Below are 15,777 nucleotides of genomic sequence, written 5' to 3' on the forward strand. Positions count from 1 at the left end.
TAGTAAGGAAAATCTCTCATTCTTGTCGCACAGGGACTAATGTAGCAGATTTATTAGATCACTGCTTGTATTTCATAGTTTACACCCCACTGGATGGAATTTGTTTCATGTGGTATTTTGGGCCTCAATTTTCTTATGATAATGCTCTTAATGTGTTCTAGAAAAGTGCTAAGCAGACAAACAAGAGTGAGCAATAACAAATGGCAAAGCCTGATTTGTACCTTTAAGTTCTGTTCGCCGTTACATTAGTTCTCACAACTCAGGTACCTCTGTTTTTGTTTCAGAAAAGTATCTCATTAACTTTTAAAAATCTCCTTCCTGGAGTCACCAGCATGTAACAGATCCCTGCCCTTCCTGGTGTCACCCCAGTAAGTAACAGATCCCTGCCCTTCCTGGTGTCACCCCAGTAAGTAACAGATCCCTGCCCTTCCTGGTGTCACCCCAGTAAGTAACAGATCCCTGTCAGTCTTCTCCTCTTCCTCCTACCCTCCCATTCTCCCTCTCCCTCCCTCCCACCCTTTTCATCTCTCATTCCCTCACACGCACACAACTATGACTAACTGTATACTTACCCTCTTTAGACACACACAATTTATAGTATGAGGTTGTCCCTCATGCCTACTGTCTACTCAAACTCATGCTCTCTCTCTCTCTCTCTCTCTCTCTCTCTCTCTCTCTCTCTCTCTCTCTCTCCTCTCTCTCTCTCCCCCCTACTGTTTCAAGACCTGAAACTGTGTTTAAGAGCATCTTTGATGTTCTAGTAATGAGCTTATCAGCTAATTTCAGTCTTGTATTTAAAGCCAATCCTAGTGATTACTGTGTAGTGGGAGGTGTGTGTGTGTGCATATGCACACTTGTCCATCTTGTTTTTTGATACTGGGGCTCTTAAATGGCTTGGGGTTCATCAATTAGGTTAGGTTGAGATCTCCAGGGATCTCCCATCTCCATCTCCCCAGCTCTGAGATTATGGTGTGTGCCATCACTCCCTTCTTTTTTTAATAGGCTCTGAAGATCAATGTAGGTCTCTGTACTTATGTGGAAAGTACTTTACCAAGCTATCTCCCAACACTTAATACTGGCTCTTAATTCCAAGATCCTAAAGTACTTAACACAGTAATGTCACATCCATGTGTGAGAAACTTTATATAGAAGTTTTTCAATTTATTGTAATGAGTTCCCATATAAAGTATCCATATAATATAATTCTAACTAATATATCTGAATAGTTATGTCACTATTTCCCAACTACACTAAATTTTCTACACATAATATACTTAAAATGTTTGTCCCTGCATAAAAAATTACATAAATTTTATAGTCAAGTTAATTGAAAGTAGTAATAACACATAAGTAGAATAAGTTAACCTGTCTACAAGAGTTATTTATTTTCAACTACTAAAGGAGTGTTCTAGGATTTTGCTTCTACTTCAATTACAAAGAACACTGTGATGTGCACACCAACAAATTCCTCAGCCTAAATGTCCTCAGGTATGGTTAAACTCTGCAAATAGCAACTGGCAGAACTGCTAGGTGGTAACGGAAGGAAGGAAGACACAGAACAGGGGACTGGGAGGGGAATGAATCAGCTCTACACGAAGATGAACTGACTGAATCAAGAGCCACTTAGTGGGCTTCTCATCAATATCACTTCCATAGTAAGTCCCTTTCAGTCACTGGAAAACACTTACCTACTGGCACTGAAAGAGGAATCCGCTATGGTTCCAAGCTGGGCTGGAAGTGATGAAGCGTAGGAAATTAAGGCTGGTGAGAACTCTTGAGGAGAGGTAAGAAACTCGGGCGATGCCAGGTGCTGAGGCTGCTGATGGTGCTGAGGCTGCTGATGGTGCTGAGGCTGCTGATGGTGCTGAGGCTGCTGATGGTGAGCTAGCATCTGTTGCTGCAAGAAAGCCTGGTGATACTGCTGCATCTAAAACAAGAAACAACACAACCCATGTTCAAGTCACCTCAGCACTAACCAGTGTGTGCCCCCCTTTTCCCATGGAGACAAAACTAGAAACCCAGAAAAATAATCGTGTATTTGAAGAAGTAGCTGTTACCAGAAAATTACATGGAGTGACTTAAAAACATTTATTATTAAAAAGCAAGACTTAGTTGACCAGATTCAAAATTCCTTAACTGTTTTAAGAAAAACACAAAGGAGTAGGCTAGAGTAAAGTGATTCTGTTAAGAAAGAGATGGAGGGGAGAGCAGGGGAGGGGAAGGGAGGAGAGGGAAGAGGAGGGGAGGGCAGGAAGGCAAACTGTCCTCTGGAGCGAGCTATTGCACAGCATAGCCCTTCTATGTTTCCCTTTTCCTCAATAGATACTTGCCGACTGAAAGAGATACGACAAAAGATTACAGGATTCTTATCAACAGTAGTGTCACCAGACAGTTATAAAGTGCCACATTAAGATGCAAGAGTTTAACTGCAGCCTGCCTGAGAATATCTATCTGTCTTCAATGTATGTCACTTCACTAACTTTTTAATGTGTGGTGTGTGTGCGCGCTTGTGTACACAGGCGGACATGGCATCAGCACATGTGGAGCCCAGGACCAACACTGACGCTTCTACCAAGCTCTAGCTTGGTTTTTGAGACAAGTTCTCTCCAAGCCTCGAGTTCACCAATTCAGGTGGAAATGGTTGGCCAATGAGCTTCAAGATCTACGTCTCTATCCAGCCCAGTAGGATGCTGGGTGGAGCATGTACTGCTAGCTCTCCACTTCTAACTGGGGCCTGGGGATCTGAATGCAGGTCTTCTTGTTTACACAGCAAACACTGTCAACTGAGCCATCTCTCCATCTTCCCTCACTTAAATAACAAACCAAGTTCCATGGGTGTAAACAGAGTTCAGGATTTGGGTGTCCCTCCTATTTGTTGAGACACGATCTTCCACTGGACCTAGAGCTCACGGATTTGGCTAGATTGGCTGGCCAGCAATTCCCAGGTTTTCCATCTCTGCCTCCTTATTTCTAGGATTATAGGTGCAAACTGCTAAACCCAGACTTCTGAGTGAGGGTGGAAGATTAAACTTAGGTCCTCGTATACAGATGACAAGCACTTATCTGCTGGACGGACTCCTCTCCCTATCCCCCAACAGACTTTGAATGATGAAACTCGAAATACCATCATGCATACTGTAAATTTCAACCTAGTAATACACACCTGTAGAGAACACTGTGCTATTACACAGCCCTTACCATTGTAGGATATTGTGATCCAGGGGGTTGAGGCTGATAGACTGAATGCATTAAAAACTGTTGCTGAAGTATCTGTTGCTGCTGCATTGCATGCTGATACTATGAGAGAAAAAAAACAAACAGAAATCAATACTGTGGTGGTTTGAATGAAAATGGCCTCTACAGTCTATTATGTTTGAATGCTTGCTCCCCAGTTAGTGGTACTATTTAGACAGAATTAGGAAGTGTAGCTTTGTTGGACTAGGTGTGGCCTTGTTGGAAGTGTGTCGCTGGGGATGAGCTGAGAGGTTTCAAAAGTCCATGCCAGGTCCACTCTCAGTCTCTCTCTCTCTCTCTCTCTCTCTCTCTCTCTCTCTCTCTCTCTCTCTCTCCTCTCTCTCTCTCTGCTCTCTCTCTCTCTCTCTCTCTCTCTCTCTTCTGGAAACTTGGAGATCAGCCGTGGGCTCTCAGCTACTGCTCCAGCACATGCATGCATGCCTGCCTGCTGCCACATTCTCCATCATGATAACAGACTAACCCTCTGAAACTGTAAGCAAGCACCCAATTAAATGCTTTGTGAGTCGCCTTGATCATAGTGTCTCCTCACAGAAATAGAACAGTAATTAAAACAAGTAATATCCTTGCCTTTTCAATCCCAGAGTTTTTATTATGGTTTAGTTCTATTTTGTGTGAATGGGTGTTTTGTCTGCAGGTCTGTCTGTGCATCATGTGCGTATAGTACCCACAGAGTCCAAATGAGGGCACTGGATTCCCTGGGAATGAGGTTATTGATCATTGAACCATCACATGGATGCTGGGAATTGAACCTAGGTCCTCTGGAAAGCAGCCAGTGCTTTTAATCATTGGGCCATCTTTCCAGCCCAAATTCTGTTTTTGTAAGCACTGATTTTATCAGGTCAATGACTAAGACAATCAAGTCTTAAAGCCAATATAAAACAACTACAATCTGTGACTGTCACTTTATATATGTTTATAGAATAAGTTTTAAAGTAGTAATAGAACACAGTTTAGCTAAAACTGTATCAGCACAGTTTAAGAATGTTTGGAATAAAGCTAACAAACACTTGTCAGCCTTCAGCCATCTCTGACTCATTACAGTCAATCTCCAGGTTCCTCGTCTCCTTCCATGCTTTCTGGTGTCTCCTGGCACCACCTCCTCACCACCCTCTCTGTTTCCATCAGCCAGCAGCGGAGGAAGTGACACAATGAAGTCACACACATGGTTAGCTCAAGACGAGACAAAGATAAAATGCTTGTGCTTACAGTCGGCTCCATTTAGGAAGGTTTAGTGAGACCAGAATGTTGCACGTTTCTATAAAGCAAAATTCAGGATAATGTCTCTTTTTGATTCGATGCCAACACAGTCAAAATAATGAGAAATTAAAAATAGGACTACAGAAATGACTCAGCAGGTAAGGGCAAGGCTCATAGCCAAAAATAATAAAATAATAAAAAGGTGTTACTTTTGAAAATATATCAGCTTTTCTGCAGCACTGAAATATAAAAAATATAACAAATATAAAGTGCGGTGTTTATTTCTGAGTACAAATGAACACTTCTTGTTCATAAAGCCAGAATGTGGCCTATTAAAAGAGCACCTCTTCCTTTAGCATCATATTCTCCAGTGAGCAGGAAATCAAGGGAATTGTTTGTTTTAATATAGTTCAAGTTGTAATATGCCTACAATACAAAAGTGAATGCAATAATATTCTGTTGCTGTGTGAATTTCATACACTTCCCTATCAAAAATAACAAAAAATACTACCTGCTGCAAATAAGCATTTTGAAGTAGCTGCTGCTGCTGTTGCTGCTGCTGCTGTTGCTGCTGCTGCTGCTGCTGTTGCTGCTGTTGCTGTTGCTGCTGCTGCTGGTGAGGAGCACGATGCAAATGAAGTTGCTGTAATCTCCAGTCTCCCTGCTGCAATTGCTGGAGGACTCTATGCTGCTGTGGTGGCTGCTGAAGGGGACCCTGACTCATTAAGACTTCAGACCCATTTCCAGGTCTCTGCGCTCCTGTAGTTCCAAAAACATTAAGACACAGGTAATTTACAAAATGGCGGGATTTCAAGTTATTTAATTAGGACATTCCTATGGTTTTATAGTGGACCTCTGTTCACACATTACACAGTCTACACCAAGTACTCACGGCAATTGTAAGTGCCTGTGGAGTGTCATTTTGTTAGATCAATGAACTAACAATATCTCATCTCAGACTACACAACAGATCCACAGGAACACAGACACGCAGATCAATGAACTAACAATATCTCATCTCAGACTACACAACTGATCCATAGGAACACAGACAAGCATGCAGATCAACAAAATACAAGAGAGGACCCAGAAATAAACCACATAGCTACAGCCACCTAATCTTGAATAAAAAACATACATGGAACAGGGGCAGGAAAAGAATATTCTTCAAACAAATGGTGCTGGGAAAACTGGATATCCAAGTGTAGAATAAAACGAGATTCATATCTTTTACCCTCAACAAAAAAAATCTATTCCAAATGGGTCACAGACAATATAAACCTTAGACTCTGAAACCATCAGAGAAAGGTAAAGAAAACACTTTAGGATATAGACACAGGCAAGGGATCAGAAAAGGACACCAGCAAGGGCTAGAGAGAAAGCTCAATGGAAAAGCACTAGCTCAGCTCCAGAAGACCTGGGTTCGATTCCCAATACCCATATGATGGCTCACAACCATCTAAGATTCCCGTCTCAGGGGATCTGATCCCCTTCGGGTCTCCACAGGCATATCCATGCACACAAGCACAGACATGCAAGCAGATAAAAAACACCTACACACACAAAATTAACATAAATAAATGGGAGGGAGGGACAGAATCAAGGAGAAAAGAACTCTAACAGTACAGCAATCACCCTGAGAGATAGCAAACAGATTTGCATGGAAATAAAAGGTTGTTCTGCAGCACAGAAGGAAGATACTATCTAAACACAGAGAAAATTTTTACACTAACAAGGAATTCACATATCTAGAATCTATAAAGAACTCCAAAAATTAAAGACCAAACCCCATGCAATCAAGAAAGTGCCCAATGAACTGAGCGAACAACTCTCAAAGAAAACAACACAAGTAGGCAATGAAACACCTGAGAAGTGTTCATCATCCTAATCCATCCAGGAAATACAAGAAAGCACAGCACTGGAATTCCGTTTGGCCACAGTGACAACAGCCAACATAAAGGAAGAAAGTGAGGAGTGCTGGCTGGAAAGTGGTACCTCGTGTACACTAGTGTGAATATAAACTGGAGCAGTCACTACAGAAATCAGTACAAAGTGCTCAGAAAACTACAAATGTGGCTGAGGAGATGGCCTGGTCAGTGAGATGCTTGCCTCACAAGCAGAAGGGCGAGTCTGACCGCCAGCACCACATACAAAAGCCAAGCACAGCAGTGCAAGCCCGCAATCCCAGGACTGGGGAAAGCGAGACAGGAGAGTATCTGGGACTTTTTAGTCAGTCAGTCTAGCCAAATCAATGAGCTCCAGGTTCAATGAGAAAACGTGCCTCAAAAAAGAAGGCATGTAGGGTCAGGTGCAGAAAGAACTAGGGGTAAAAGACTTGCTGCACAAGCATTAGGAATCGGGATTCCAGCAAGCACATCAACAATCAGGATGCGGCTGTGCACTCCTGCTGCCCGGTGTGACAGAAGGATCACTGGAGCTTTCTGGTTACCAGCCTAGCTTCCCAAAAGAACCCAGCATGTCCAACACCTTTCTCTGGCATCTGCAATCATGCACACAAGTGTATGTATCTGCACGTATACGCATACGCATGTGCACATGCACACAGACAGGAGGAGGAGGAGGAGGAGAAGAAGGAGAGGAGGAGGAGGAGAGGAGGAGAAGGAGGAGAAGGAGAAGAAGGAGAAGGAGGAGAAGGAGAAGAAGGAGAAGGAGAAGAAGGAGGAGGAGGAGGAAAAGGAGGAGGAGGAGGAGAAGGAGAAGAAGGAGAAGGAGGAGAAGGAGAAGAAGGAGAAGAAGGAGAAGGAGGAGATGGAGAAGAAGGAGAAGGAGAAGAAGGAGGAGAAGGAGAAGGAGGAGAAGGAGGAGGAGAAGAAGGAGGAGAAGGAGGAGGAGGAGGAGAAGGAGGAGGAGGAGGAGAAGGAGAAGGAGGAGAAGGAGGAGGAGAAGGAGAAGAAGGAAAAGAAGGAGAAGGAGGAGAAGGAGAAGGGGGGAGGAGGAAGAGGAGGAGGAAGAGGAGGAGGAGGAGGAGGAAGATGAGGAGGAGGAGGAGGAGGAGGAGGAGGAGGAGGAGGAGGAGACGGGCAGCAGAAAGACCGGATGTCAATCTCTGATTTCCCCATAAATGCACACATGTGCATATGTATACATGAATGGGTACATATGAACACATACACAAAAATATACCTATAAAAAATAACAACTACCAGTGCTCTAGCTATATCAGTCCTGGGTATACACTTGAAGAGTTCTTTTGACAGAGATACTTGTACATCTATGTTTTATGTTGTACAGTCCACAATAGCCAGGATGTGGAAACAGTCTAGATGTCCATTAACAGACAAATGGGAAAGGAAAATGTAGTAGTATTCATGTGTGAAGAAGAACTGAACTAGGGCATTTTCACAAAAATGAATGGAACTAGAGATGACTGTGCTAATCAAAATAAGTCAGCTCAGAAAGATAACTTTCATATGCAGAATCCTGACAGATACACACATACACACACACACACACACACACACACACACACATGATATAAATACAAAAAGGGGTCAGGGAGGACGAAGTCTATCAGGAAGGAGAGCTAAGGGGGGAAACAAAGTGTATGTGACATAAAAGTGGGTATTGGGGGAGGAAGAGAGTAAGTAGGGAGACAGAGAGGGAAGGCAGAGAGTGGGTTAACAAATATAATATTTCATATGTGTTTATATTCAAGTCATAATAATTTGTATCCAAGTTTTTAAAATAAATAAAAACACTAGTTAAGAACATAATCTACTGAAAAAAATTATCTTGCCAATCATTGGGCAAGCATTTTTAAAATCTTTCCTATCCAATGTTGCAAAGACAGGAATATATTGTGGCTGGTCCTCTAAGTTCCTGGAGTCTGTGGGCAGAATCTGACTGTTCACAAATTTAAAATAAATATGCCTCTTTTTAAATGTTATTTTATTTACATTAGCTATGTGACTATGTGTGTTCCTGTCATGGGCATGCAGGTGCTGTTGGACATCAGAAGAGGGTTCAGATCTCTTGGAGCTGGTGTTACAGGCAGTTTTGAACAGCCTCATATTTGTGCTGGGAACCAAATGAGAGTTCACCAGAAGAGCGACAAACGCTTTAAATCAATGAGTCATCTCTCCAGCCCCCAATGTGCTTAGCATACTCCTCAGACAATTGCACTAGCATGAAAATCAGGAACTGATTGTACAGCAGTTCACACCACACTATTAATAATGGCAAATACTGGAACTAGCCTAAGTGGTTATAAGATTCATGGTATACCTGTGACAGGGAGTAAATTAAAAATTACACAACAGATATATACTGACATAAGTTTTCAAAAACATCTTAAAGGGAAAGAAGGAAATAGCAAAGGAACATGTCTGAGTTCATTTATGTCAATGACACAAATTATCTATATGAATTATATATAGCTATATTAATATTAATTTATACTATGTTCAGATTACCAAATTGATTATTTATACTAAAACAGCTAAGAGGGTACATAGTACACTGCTATTTAAATGAACAGGAAAATAGGAAATTTTTACACTTTTTAAGTCAGTATTTCTGTAGCATATGAATATTTTACTCTAATTTCTAAAGAAGAAAGAAATATTTAAAAAGTAAACACATACATATAAAACCTGCAATTTTTCCACCTTAAGCTGGGCGCAGGCATGCTAAGGCAAGAAACACAGCCCTCCCATCAGGTCAAGTCTGCACCCCAGCTAGGCCAGCTCACCAGCTGAGTAACTGAGAAAAGCAGAGCAGGCCTGTGACACACAGGACGACAAAAACGTGTGTGAATGTGTCTGAAGGAACGAGAACATGAAGACCGTCCAAAGCACAAGGGACCCAGCATCCTACCCCGCCTCAAGGTTGACTGCGACTTCTTAGTCATGAGCGTTTACCTCCCCTGGTAAGATCCGTAACATGTCCCATTATGTTTCCCAACAGACCCCTAAGGTCTCTGCGCACGGTCACCACACATGGCTGCTGTGGCTCGAGTACCTGACATGCTCTCCCACAGGTTCCTGCAGTTGAGCACTGGGTTCTTTAGGAAGATGCAGAGCCCTGAGGAGATGGAGCCTTACTGCAAGTGTAGGCCACTGGAAGCAGGTCCTCGAGGCTTTATATGCCGGCCCCTCCTCTGTTCACCCGCTGTTTCCTGAGTGCACAAGCAATGTGACCACTACGCCTTCTACTCCTGCCACCATGCCTCCCCTGGCTGCTGCCATGTTTCCCCCACCATGATGAGCTGTGAAGGAAAAACAAAAGAAGCTTTCTCCCTTACACTGCTCTTGCCAGGGCACGTTATCGCAGCAACAGGAAAAGAAACCATCACCAAACCCAAATCCTTTAAAAAGTCCTTTCAAACACTGTCACTGAGACAGCTCGGGAATGCTCGCACTTTAATGACAGCACTCCTGGTAGTGCCTTGCAAGCGCACTCCTAGCAGTCTCTAGCTGGCAGGTAGTGACACATAACAAACCATGACTAGGAAGATGTCCAACCAGGGAAGACAGGAAAGAGAGAACACCAAATGTCTACCTGAGATGGAATTTTTCATGTGCCTGAATACTTGCCCACAGTTAAAAGTAAGGGAGTTAGCTCCCAGCACACACATGGTGGCTCACAACCATCTGTAACTCCAGTTTCAAGACATCTGATGCCCTTTCCTGGCCTCCACCACCAACAGGTAAACACATGGTACACAAACATACGATGCAGCCAAACACACACAGAAAATAATTTCTAAATGAAATGGAAATTATATACAAAATGTCATCTTCTTTTTTTCCCCATGGACTTAATATTCCAGTTGATGCACCTGAATAGCACAAACTCACTGCAGCAATAAGCCAGGTAATGCGAAGATAAACATCCCTTCTCTGAGCCAGACTTAACAATAGCAAATAACAGTCAACATTCCATAGCATCACTGGACTGGACCTTACAGGAAGCCATCATTTAAACTTCTATTAGATACTATTAGATAGGTACTCATATTTTATTTTAGATATGTTAGTTTTAAAAATGGGAGAAATGTAACTCAAATTATATTCATGAGTCAAAATATGTGATCTTACCCACTACAGTATCTGTAATAAAAACATTTCAACATTAAAACAAGACAGATTTGTTGGGAAATATTACACGAATCAGGGTTTATAGAAGGTGATTCTGCAGATTACATCTTTGATATCTTTAAAAATTAAATTTACTCTGTCATAATGACAGTTCCCTGTGGGAACGTTTTTAGGTATTACACTTTGCATTTAAGATTATAAAAACAATTTCTCAAAATCAAGTAAGAACAGTACTTATGCTGTGATATCCATATGGTTTCTTCACCAAGGCTCTAGAGCCTTATGCCCCTATGGAATGTAAGCTACTTCCTGTCCAATACAACACAGGATCTCCAACACTTAATACTGCCACCCTCAAACCTACTAGCTGATGATTCAAAAGATGAGCTTCTATTTCTATATCAAATTACTTTATTTAAATTACTAGTAACTTTACCTTTAAAACTTTAGAACAAAGTAGTCCAGTTTATTAGACATCAATAGACAGGTTCTTGCAGGGAGCAGGATATGTATCCTGTGTACACTTGTCTATGTAGGTGTGCTCACACATATGTAGAGGTCAAAGAGGGGTTCAGTGTCTTCTGCAGTCATTTCCCTGCCTTTTTGATCTTCTGATACAAAGTCTCTCACTAAATCTAAGGCTCTCATTTCAGTCAGATTGGCTAGCTAGCAAACCTACGACCAGCCCACCATGGTCCCGCGTGTCTGTGTGCCCCACACTGTGGTTACAGGAGCACAGTGCCGTGCCCATCTGATGTACTGCGGTGCTGGGATCTAAGCTCAGGTCCGCATGCCTGTACTGCAAGTACTCTACCGAATGAGCCACTTACCAAGCCCCATTTCTTAAAGCGTGTGTTCTATGCTTTAGGAATCAAACCACATCGTGTTTATCCATACCATGGAGAGATCAGAACTACAAAGGCTAATTACCTTTTGGCTTGTGGCTACTGAATTCATCAGGAGCAGGAACTTTAACAGGCGTAGCTGAACTCTGAATGGCCAGCACACTGGAAGTGGCAGTAGTGGAATTGGCCTTTGGTCTTTGTCTTGGTGCAATTGAGGTTTCTGTTGGTCCAATGGTATCTGTTATTCTATAATAGAAAAATGTAATTTATTCCAAATATTGAGATTATTTCTAGTTTACTATTTATTCTATACATTATAGTTACAGATGACCACATAAGTCTTTTTGGATCCCTTCTAAGTATCCACCTCAGAATATATGTTTAATAAAACTACTAAAGTAAAAAAAAAAAAATACAGCCAGCCACAGGTGTTGAAACTGTACAATTGTTCATAGTCAGCCTTCAAATGGAAGAAAAGGAATACGACCCCAGAGACTAATGGACGGCCTGAGACTGACAGAATATAAACAGAAATCTTCTCATAAGGTTATGGATAAAACTAAGGTTCAGTTCTTCTAAAAGACACAATAAGTAATAATAACTCCCTAGCTCAGACTCAGAAAATGAAAAGGGCTCCTCCACAGCAGTGAGACAGGAGACATCAGAGCTGTCAGGGAAGGCTGTCTGCTCACATCCAACCCTTGTTCCCTGAAACACCAGATGAGAATTAAGAGAAATGCTGGATTGGGACTCCGTTTCAGCCCCAAATGCAGTCAGTGAAGTGGTAGGCACAATTTTGAAAGCAACGTGACTAGCAGGCATAGGTGAATTGTCGAAACAAACAAAAAAACAAACAAAACCAGAAAACAGGTGAATTTATGTTTAATATTCATATATGCATATAATATGTCTGGATCAAATCTAGTGCCCACTCCCTCCCCTCCAATTTTCCCCTACTACCCTCACAACTTTTCCCTCACAACTTCATGTGCTCTTTTTTTACTTTATGTGTTTGATAGCCACTCCGTTCACTTGGTGTTGCCAGTATGGGCATAGGTGTAGGACGAATATAATCTTGAAATTACATATTTTTCAACTTTGCTTTCTATAAAGTCAGTATGAATTTTCAATAACTTTCTCCCAAAATATTTATTTGATGACTTCACTTAATATTATTTCAAATGATTTAACACCTAAAATTGTATATGCATAGTGTATCAAGCCCACAGCTCCTACGATCACCACACACACCACGGTTCTCTCAAAATACCTACATGCGACACAAGAGGGAGCTGTGCTAACAATGATCTTCCCACAGGGAAAAAACAAAACTGCATCAGAAATTTCAGAAAATTAGGGCTGGTAACCTAATTGAACTCAGTCAGCCATGAGAGGAAGACATGAGCCGTATTACAGAAGGGGTGCTGGATGGGAAGTGGAGGGGCAGGTGGGGGGGAAAGACGGATGATCAGCATGGTACAGTACAAGTCCTCTAAAAATGTAACAGAAACAGTAAGAGCATTTATATATACAGCCAGCTACAGCTCATTTTAAGATAATCAAGTTGTCCACAAGAGCATTATGAATTCTTAATTGCTGAATCATCTCTCCAGCCCCAGATTTTAAGTCTCAACCTACATAATAGAATTCAAACTTATCAATAGAATAAATAACTGAAAAATATGGCTTCAAATGTAATTCTTTACCAAGCTTTCTAGTTATATACACATAAAACTTCTACAAGCTATATACACTAATGGCCTGTGGCAATTATTGTTTCTTAAATATAAAAAATAGGTTTAATAGCTAGTAAGTCAAATCTTAAGAATAGTCAGTGATGAAAATGACCACAATCCCACAGAGAAGGCAAGACCCACTACCACATCAGCCGTGAGCATTCCACCTTCACAGATGGGTGAGCGTTCACATGAGAACGGCGTCATGCCCTGCATTCAGCAGCTGTGGAAGTTTATTTTGTACTCTCGATGTAAGCTATGTAACCACAGATGAGACAACACAGCATTTGGGGTGCAGGAATTGCTACAATCAAAACGACAACTATGGCCTCTTCTTGTACAGAAGCCCCGCTGGCGCCAGCAGGGTCTTGCCCACCTGGCTTTCATTTGGCTTTTCTTAGCAGCAGCTTCACTAGCGGTCATCGGCTCAGGAAGAGTTGAGGGAAGAGAAGAATTCTGGGAAGAAAAACATAGTTTTCAATTTGAGTTATAGTAATTTTTAGACTATAGATAGACTACTAAACTTCTGAAACACTGACTGAGATACTATTATTTTCATGTTCCATATTACAAATTATGCAGATATACTCCCCAGATGTAATCTGGAAATACAGCATTACACAAATGTCATCTTTACATTGATTTTCTACAGAAATCTCTAGAAGATGAACACAGCATTACAGTATGCAATATTCTTTTAGGTAAATCGAGTTTAAAATATGATTTTATCACAGTTTACACAACTGATATTTCATGCTTCTGAAAATAATTACACAACCAGGACAACAATCACACTGTAAATACAACAGGTAACTGTGAGCATGAGCCCAACAGAGAGCTAAGGTTCAGTCAAAGGTCACTTAAAGCTGCTCTGCTTGCTGAATCAGCAGAGCAGCAACAGAGAGATACTAAGTGATACAGTGAGGACTTCAGAAGACACAGCTACCTCAGTTCTTCCACATTATACAAGAAGAAAACATAAGCCAGAACACAATGATCTCTACAGTGTTCACGATAGATTAAAATCAATGATGACCCAGAAATTTGGCATTAAAACACGCAGAAATCTGGCACGTACAGTTCATTATAGTATGCAGGAGTGACTAGCAGCCAAAGTCCTTGAGCCAGGCATAACAGCATATAGTTAATCCCAGCACTCTGGGAGGAATAGGCAGGCTGATATCTTGAGTCTGAGGCCAGTCTGGTCTATGTAATGAATTCCAGAATAGCCAGGACTATGTAGAGAGAGACAGACTTTGCCAAAAGAAGAAAAAAAGGATGGAAAGAAGGAAGGAAATTAAGAGGGAGGAAAGGAGGAAGAGAGGGAGGGAGGGAGGGAGGGAGGGAGGGAGGGAGGGAGGGAGGAAGGGAGGGAGGGAAAAACCAAAGCCTCTGAGTAAAATCAAGCATTCCCAAATGTGCACTGTGCTTGGCTTAGCCTAGATTTACAGCAGGAGAAGGGGATTAGCCACCATAAAGATATAAATTAGCCAGTGATAAAAGAAATCTCTGAAGTCAGGTCTCTCCCTTTACAATGCCTCCTCTATTTACACCAAAGTGTCCCACGGTTTTTCATTTAACCCTGTGCTTAGAGTCTGCCTCAATAATGTCTGATCACAATTCTTGGTTAAAACTCAAAACACTTAAAATCCTGTTATCAAATACTTCAATACTTAATAATAACAGCCTATGATCTGTGACTGACATGTCATGTTGTATCTTTCTCCACAGTCCAAAATATCCTGCTGAAGCTCTCCAGAACACCTGAGTGAAGTCTCAGGCCTGACGCCTAAGACACAAGCAGCATCTCACACTATCAAGACCACTTGACAGAAAACAAGAAGTTCATGCTTCTTAAGCATGTACATGCTTCTTAAAGCACATGCGTGTACATGTAAACACATATAATTACAGGATTTTAAAGTCTTTCCTACTTGGAAAAGTACTTACGTTGATGTTGGACACCGGACAATCCTTTTTGGCGAATTTAAATGCAAAGTAGGACACTTGAAATATGTCAGGTCTGTGCTCCGGATCTGGTTCAAGCATGAACCCTGTAATAACAGGTCAAAACGTTAGATGTCTGACTGAGGACAAACAGTACAGAAAGGCATATTAAGGAGGGGCAATCTCTCTAGCCTAAGAACAATGATTCTAGATGACGTAGAGGAAATGCTTAGAAGAAATGGCAGAAACTTTTCCTACAAATTAACTTAACCATGAACACATTACAGAGGCAGATAACAGAACATCTATGTCTGCACTGGATGGATGGAAGGTGTGCTTATACTCTTGAAAAAGTGGCACAGAACAAACGTGAGTTAACAATACAAAACCAGTGAACTTAGGGAATACTTAATTATTCAAGAAAGCTCCAGGGGTCACAGTGAAGAGGTTGTTCTCCTAGAACAACCCTTTAAAATAATTCTATTACCCAAAATACCTTTATTTTCCTTTATTTTGAAATTATCCTAATGATGAGAAAAAGCTAAGTATGCACATTATAGTGCACTTAGCAGAGCAGCAGAGGATTGGCACTACAGATTTAAAAGAAAATGCCTCCTTGACATACTATCAATATGGACCACAGTTCTTGGTTTCAATATTCTTTCTCATCATCATGGCCAGAGGTCTGAGCAGTTCTGTAAATGTACTACTAACATATTTACATCAACCTCACAGCGT

At 41.4% G+C, this 15,777-nt stretch overlaps 1 protein-coding gene across 3 annotated transcripts in view; it reads right to left on the reverse strand.

The window, feature by feature from the left end:
* Bmp2k (BMP2 inducible kinase) overlaps window positions 1–15,777 on the reverse strand; it is a 97,225-nt gene that overhangs the window by 26,840 nt on the left and 54,608 nt on the right. For 2 of the 3 annotated variants that reach the window (XM_038316354.1, XM_038316333.1), the window contains exons 8-13: window positions 15,043–15,146; window positions 13,469–13,548; window positions 11,442–11,602; window positions 4,964–5,211; window positions 3,199–3,297; window positions 1,689–1,927 (exon numbers count right to left, since the gene is read on the reverse strand). In XM_038316354.1, coding sequence (XP_038172282.1) covers window positions 1,689–1,927; window positions 3,199–3,297; window positions 4,964–5,211; window positions 11,442–11,602; window positions 13,469–13,548; window positions 15,043–15,146 — 931 coding nt within the window. The remainder of the gene's footprint in view (window positions 1–1,688; window positions 1,928–3,198; window positions 3,298–4,963; window positions 5,212–11,441; window positions 11,603–13,468; window positions 13,549–15,042; window positions 15,147–15,777) is intronic. The other variant, XM_038316343.1, reaches the window with a different exon arrangement.

The sequence above is a fragment of the Arvicola amphibius genome, chromosome 1 (genome assembly GCF_903992535.2).
Source record: "Arvicola amphibius chromosome 1, mArvAmp1.2, whole genome shotgun sequence".
Lineage (NCBI taxonomy): Eukaryota > Metazoa > Chordata > Mammalia > Rodentia > Cricetidae > Arvicola > Arvicola amphibius.